At 35.3% G+C, this 7,481-nt stretch overlaps 1 protein-coding gene across 1 annotated transcript; it reads left to right on the forward strand.

Annotated features, from left to right (window-relative positions):
- The first annotated feature begins 3,575 nt into the window (after nt 1-3,575).
- LOC108833921 (uncharacterized) lies at nt 3,576-5,922 on the forward strand. The gene is made up of 3 exons (XM_018607312.2): nt 3,576-3,888; nt 3,982-4,394; nt 4,533-5,922. The coding sequence occupies exons 1-3, from the start codon at nt 3,829-3,831 to the stop codon at nt 5,749-5,751; spliced, it is 1,692 nt and encodes a 563-aa protein (XP_018462814.1). The 5' UTR covers nt 3,576-3,828; the 3' UTR covers nt 5,752-5,922.
- The last annotated feature ends 1,559 nt before the right edge of the window (nt 5,923-7,481 follow it).

The following is a 7,481-nucleotide window of genomic DNA, read 5'->3' on the forward strand; positions in this document are numbered from 1 at the left end:
TTTTTTTTTGATAAACCCAACTGTAGAGTATTTGCTTATATGCGTCTATATGTCATTGCGTGTGCCTCCTCGGATACGAACATGTTTAGAGAGAATGGGGACAATTAACTGCGTTTAATCAAAAATTATTTTAACTATCTTAGTATTTAGAAATTTTACAACTACTAGCTATGACACAATTAAATTACTAGTATATTAAAGTATCTCATGATGTCAATATAACGACAGATAGATTCCCAGCGTTGTAAAAATATGGGCTTTATTAAATTGTTTTCTCTAGTGGGCTTTGGCCCCTTTTCAAACCCATCAATTTTCTTAAGTATGTTTATTTGTGATAATCAAACCACTAAGGGTATAATTCACTCGATGTTGTATCGAGAGGCTTCATCAAATTCCTCCTCAGCCTGGGAGAGATCACTTTCATCCTCCTTCCCATTAGGGGAGAGATCACTTCTGTCTTTATTCCTTCTCAGGAAAAGACAGTCTCCATGTTCCTCACCTCAAAGGGAGAGATCTGTATCATTTCATTCCCTTTCTTGGAAATGAGTTCTCTCAGAATTATTTCTGATGAAAAATTCCAACTTTCTCACCAGTTTGTCCTCTTGCGTAGCGGTTTGTACGGAACTGAAGAGACAATCGAATTTGTTTTATCGAATTTCGTAGGTGGGGATTGGTGTCTAACGTCACTTTTCAACGTGACTAAGTTTCAACCTTCTGGCTATGCCGTGAACTTTCAATCGATGCATTCGAGATTCGTTTCAGATTTGCAGGCTTTTGAAGATCTATCTATTTTAATTTCTGTTGTTTTTATGTTTTATTGTAATGATCAGAGGATGGCTAATTCCCTCTTGTAACCCAGAAATTTAGTTAATGAATTTAATGTCTGACAAAAAAAAAAAAAAAAAAAGATTCCCAGCGTTTAAAGTTTACTCGAGCCATCCTGGCAAAATCTGTGACCACTATCTTATCGATCCATTAAAAGGCCTACTATCGATTTACGATCAAAATGTACACTATTCCATAATAATCTGTATGTTTTTTTTTCTTAGTTTAGTTATGTTTAAACCAATAAGCTTTTGAAATTACAACTTGTGGTGTAATAATAAAACAAGATATGCACATGTCTTAGTTGATTTCCTTATATATATATATATATTTATATCTTCAAAACTAAATTGTGGCGACATGGATATAGCCGCGACAAATTATATACGTGACATGGACCCAATCTTCTTTTCCTTGCAGAACATCATTCGCACCACTTAAAATAAATCAGACTCTAATGGAATCTTCAGCAATTATTGCTATGGCCACAACTCCAGTTAGATGCAAATCGATGTACTGCTCCCATTTCCATCTAGTTTTGTCAATAAAGTGTTGTATTGTTAACACAAATTGTTGCTTGGATGAGGGGAAAAAACTTATTAATTACCCCAATTGATGATAATGCATTATTGGGATTCAATGTACCAAAAACCAGCGCTTTATGAAACACGATGATGATAACATACGGCATACGTGAATAAGATGAGATGTATGAAAGTAAATTAAGAGAGTTTGGTGTGCCAAATAGGCAATAATTATGGTGTGTGGCAAATTGGCAATGCACAACGCTGATCTGTGCATGTACCAATCATTTCGTTCATTGGTTAACCTATTACTGAAAACAACAGGTGTCAGCTAATTAACTGGATTATTTATGACGTAGTTATGTTATTTGACAAGGTTAAGCATCATTGTGAAGAAAGATTAATTAAAAGAGTCAGTAAACAAAAGAATAACAAATTGAGTAAGGTCCGCATCATCATATTTGCTCGAGCACTACGTAATTCTATTTTAAGTTTAAAATCAATAGACATATTTACTATTATTATAATTTAATAATGTACTAGATTATGATCCGCGCTTTTGAAGCGCAGAATATTTTACGATGAAAATTTTCACTAATAACTTAACAAATATTTTGGTAACTTTCAAAGAGTGTATTTAAAATATTTTGCATTTAAATCAGTGTTTCTAAATTCAACCCGATTGTGATTATACCGGTTAATCCGGAGATCTGACAATTCAATTTAGGTTTTTAAAATATTCATATTAACAAAAATCACTAAAATCCGAGACTAACCGATTGAACTGATGGATGACCAATATGTAATCTTGATTTAAACTGTAATAGTTTCATAATTTATAATCTTATAATCCAAATTTTAAAGTTCATTATTTTGCAATTTATGAAATTATGATGTTTCTACAAAATTTTAAAGAGAAAATGATAGATATAAAATATTAAGATTAATTATTGTGTTGTTTGGAAACATTGATAGTAGTATAAAAATATATTGTTTGGAAACATTGATAATAGTATAAAGAAATAAGTATATTGTTTGGAAACATGGATAGTAGTATAAAGAAAGGAACATTAGTGATTTAATGTAGGTTTAACTATAAAGTATAAAGGTGTATTTAATTTAAAAACTTACAAAATAAATGTTAGATTCAACAGAATATTTCTGTTTTAATAAGATAGATATAAACATTCTGAGTAGTTGATTGAAATTCGGAAAGCTTGACTCTTGGGGGTAATTAACAACCAAACCACTTACCACTTTTTGTTTATGACAAAATCATAATGTTAGATGCTTAGACATTATAAGAAAATACACATCTACTCCGTTGAAATAGCTCTAGAGCTACTTTATGATGTTACCACTTACCTCTCTGATAAATTACTTGTATACAATTTTACCATATTTAAGTCTTCCCATCGAGTTACTAAACGAGCTACCTAAGGTCTATCCATTGTTTTTTCGATGTTCATGAAATCCGATATATCCGATATTCATCATTGAACTAGAAATGTAACATGGAAAAAGATCATGTATCCATTATCTGAGCATTATAACGCGTCACTATATGCAAATACTCACATGGTCAAGACTCAAACGTCTCATTATCAACATTACATTGCTCAAATTTGTATTTCCTAAAGAATATAAAAGGATGGAAAATAGAGTTAAATAATTGATAATGATGATAACCGTAATGGGTCTTAAGAAATGCAATCATTTAGTTTCGTCCAAGGTTACAGTACTGGATATACCAGCAAGAACCAACCAAAACTTCTTTTGTCAAAAGAAAAGAAAAAACAGTACTGGATATGTTTCTTCCAGTGCAAGTACTATAACGTTAAAGTAAATAGATTACGGGATTAACTTACTTACTAACGATCATAGCATGTTAGCAACTATATCGAATTACTTTGAATTGTATAATTATATATACTTAACGGTATGAAATAAACTAACAATTTCTAAAGATTAATCAACACACCGTTTATAAGATTAAAAAAAAATGCTAGACAATCCTTGTCCAATATCAATTTCAAATTGATGCATTCGTAGATTAAGTAAATACGAATGTTTCGGAATTACATTATACTTTGTTTAAAAAATATATTATTTGATAATTAATCCAAAGTTTGGGGAACGACAGTGTGAAACCTAAAACATTGGCTATGTAGATAAATAATAGAGAAAAAAAAAGGAGAAGTGATGCCAGCTATGAATTTGAAGGATCAGAGCTTTCTTTCCCTTGAGGCTAAAGCTGTCATCTCTCTCTCTTCCTTATAGTGCTCTATTTCTCTCCACATTCACACACAATCACTTGTCTTTCTTTTTTTAAAAAAATCTTTGTGGAGAGAAGCATTTTAATTAAGGGTTTACAAAGCTTCTAAGCATTGGAAGATTTTGACTGTTCTTGATGGTTTCAATAGTCGATTGATTCAAATCAAGAAGCTTTCTAATTTCCAAAAAAAAAAAGGAAAAAACAATGGCGGTTCATTCTAGCGTTAATGGCGATAAGAAGCACTGGTGGTTCACTCAAAGAAAGGTAATAGTATAATCTCAATTCCCTTGGAAATGATAACTACCACTATTCTACTCAAAGATACTAAAATGTTCCCTTTTCTTTTGTATCTCTCAGCTTGTTGATAAGTACATTAAAGATGCAAGGAGTTTAATGGCAAGTGGGGAGCTAAACGATGTCACTTCAGCTCTTCATTTATTGGAGGCAGCCTTGTCGATATCGCCTCGTCTTGAGACGGCGTTAGAGCTTAAGGCTAGGTCTCTGCTCTTCCTCCGTCGTTTCAAAGAAGTCGCCGATATGCTTCAGGATTACATTCCCAGTCTTAAGCTAGCCGCTAACGAAGAGGAAGCATCCCCTTCTTCATCAGAAGGCTCATCCTCATCCTCATCCTCATCCTCTCGCGACGGAGTGAAGCTTCTCTTCGACAGGTCGGAACGTGACTCGTCGTTAAAATGCTTCTCTGTTTCTGATTTGACCAAGAAAGTGATGGCAGGGATCTGTAAGAAATGCGACCAAGATGGCCAATGGAGGTACATATCTCAATTTCACCGCGTTTCTTTATTTACTTAGCGTAAACGTACCGCAGAAAACGCAACCGCGCTTTTTTGAGCAACCGCAACACCAACCGCGCTTTTTTAAAAATGTTTTTTTTTTCTAACAATTGTCAGGTACGTTGTGTTGGGGCAAGCTTGTTGCTACCTAGGACTAATGGAGGACGCGATGGTTCTCCTTCAAACCGGCAAACGTCTCGCCTCCGCCGAGTTTCGTCGCCGGAGTATTTGCTGGTCCGACGATAGCTTCATTCCCCTCTCTGTATCCTCCTCACCAACGTCTCCGCCACGCAACCTCACGGAAGGGGAGAACGCCACTCACCTTCTCGCTCACATCAAGCTTCTCCTCCGTCGTCGCGCCGCCGCGATCGCGGCATTCGACGCCGGCCTCTTCTCCGAGTCAATCCGTCACTTCTCCAAGATCGTCGACGGCCGTCGCCCCGCGCCTCAAGGATTCCTCGCCGAATGCTACGTGCATCGAGCCGCCGCGTTTAAATCCGCCGGACGAATAGCGGAGGCGATCGCCGACTGCAACAAAACGCTAGCTCTGGAGCCGTCGTGCATCCAAGCGCTGGAGACTAGAGCCGCGCTCCTGGAAACCGTACGGTGTTTTCCGGATTCGCTTCACGATCTAGAGCACTTGAAGCTTCTGTACAACGCGATTCTCCGAGATCGGAAACTTCCAGGTCCGGCGTGGAAACGCCACAACGTGAAATACAGAGAGATCCCTGGGAGATTATGCGTGTTGACGACGAAAACGAAGAAACTGAAGGAAAAGATCGCAAACGGAGAAACTGGGAACGTTGATTACTACGGTTTGATCGGAGTCAGACGCGGTTGCACCAGATCGGAGCTGGATCGAGCTCATCTGTTGCTGTGTCTACGATACAAGCCTGATCGAGCCTCCTCTTTCATCGACCGGTGTGAGTTCACCGATCTGAACGACGTCGATTCGGTTAGAGATCGAGCCAAGATGTCTTCGCTGTTGCTTTACCGTTTGATTCAGAAAGGGTATTCCGCCGTGAAAGCGATCATAGTCGAGGAGGCGGAGGCGGCTGAGAAACGGAAAAGGAACGCTGCGGCGGCGCAGGCGCCAATGCACAATTTTGAAGAACGCAAGCCTGTTGAAAAATCCGGTTTGGTTAAGAGAACCGGGTTCGCTGAATTAAAATCAGTGGAAAAAACTAAGATAAGCGATAGTACTCAACCGAAACCGGTAAATTCCAATGCGTACCAAGGAGTTTTTTGTAGAGATCTCGCGGCTGTCGGGAATCTACTAACCCGGGCTGGGTTCAATCATCCAATTCCGGTTAAATTCGAAGCTCTCACCTGCTAAAATGTTCAGTGATCATTTTTTACCAAGTCAGCGAATATAAATAATAACCGAATATATACTATAGTGTTTGAATACAAATGAAAACGATGTTAGGTATTAAATTGAAGATTAGCTGCCAAAAAAACAAAGACACTGAAGATTATTCGACTGCAGGAAAATTTTGTTACTTTACTTATGTCTTTAGTAGGCGTCTCTGTCTTGTATTTTTCTTTTAATGGGCATATATGGAAGCAATCAAGTTCATCTAATAAATCAAAGAAAGCCTATTGAGGCCCAAAAGAAATAGAATCGTTTGTTGGTCGATAACTAATACGACGCCGTGCTTAGGAAAAAAAGAGACGTAGTAAGAACTATGGATCGCCGTTCGTAAATAAATGTGTGATTAAAGTGCTGACTAGTTTTCCCGCTACCACCCGCAAACGCAGCTTTTGCGGTTCATAGCGGTTGTTGGTATTTCGAAACAATCACAGAAAACGCTACAAATCGCTTCAAACCGCTCCGAACCTCTTAAAATCAAAAGCTGGTTTCAGCTAGCGTTTGCGGTTGCGGGAGGGTAAATTTTTTTTCTTTAAAAACAAAATAAATAAAAATAATACTAAAAATATCCAATAAAAAATTTCAATTGAAATAATAGAAATTGTAAAATGTATTCATACTATATTTCAATTTATATTATAAAAATTCAAAACTAAAATATTTTCTATAAATTTTTAAAATTGAATAATATGATTTTATAAATATAAATTTTATATTTATCATATTATTATGATTTTTAATATTTTTATAATTACATAAAATGTAAATATTGTTAAATTATTATTTAATAGATGTTGCGTTTGGTAGTTTACCAGTCATAAGAGTCCCGCAAACGCAACAATTTCTAACAATTGTACCTGTCGTACAAATCTCTAGAAAACGATTAAAACCGCAACCACCCGCACCCGCAAACTCCCGCAACCGCAACCGCTGCGGTTACACCAATCATCGACGATCCTAATCATGCCATGTCATTATTTTTCTGTATCTTCTTCTCTCTAAGGGAAAAATGATGAGCGTACGTTTTTAATAACACAGAGGGAGCACTTTGTACCAGAGATTTCAAATGTCTGGTGCGATATGTGGTGTTTATGTCCTAAAACTCTTTTGAACCAAAGTTTCTTTGTCTTTCTCTTTGGTAAGACAACCGACCATAAATCATAAAAGGCTTTTTTTTCTTTCTTATCGTTATAAAAAAAAATTCCTTATGTGAGTTACATTGATTGAGTACCCAAATAACATGGAAAGGTAATTCTTTACAACACATATGATACGTATATGAATCAATAGACTTGTTCTTTCTTTCTTTTTTTATATCAATCATAATATCATATCTCTATAATATTATTTGAGAAATCAATTTCCTATGTATCGCTCTCACGTTAACTTTCATGATGGTTGATTACACTGATATCCTTAATGAATTAAAATATTTACATTTAAATACTATTATTGAAATTTATATTTAGTTTCCTTTAAAAAAATTAAAATAACATATATAATAAAAAAGGAAAAATTTATAAAGTTTAAAAACAAATTTAAAAACAAAAATATATGTTTATATAATATGATTTCATTAAAAAGGAAATTTCACAAAAAGAAATATTCCATTTTAAACTATTTTAAATACCATAAAATATATTTTTGAAGTAATAAAATATTTATTTATATCTATGTTTTCTTAGATGAAAATA

This window comes from Raphanus sativus, chromosome 4 (genome assembly GCF_000801105.2).
Source record: "Raphanus sativus cultivar WK10039 chromosome 4, ASM80110v3, whole genome shotgun sequence".
NCBI lineage: Eukaryota > Viridiplantae > Streptophyta > Magnoliopsida > Brassicales > Brassicaceae > Raphanus > Raphanus sativus.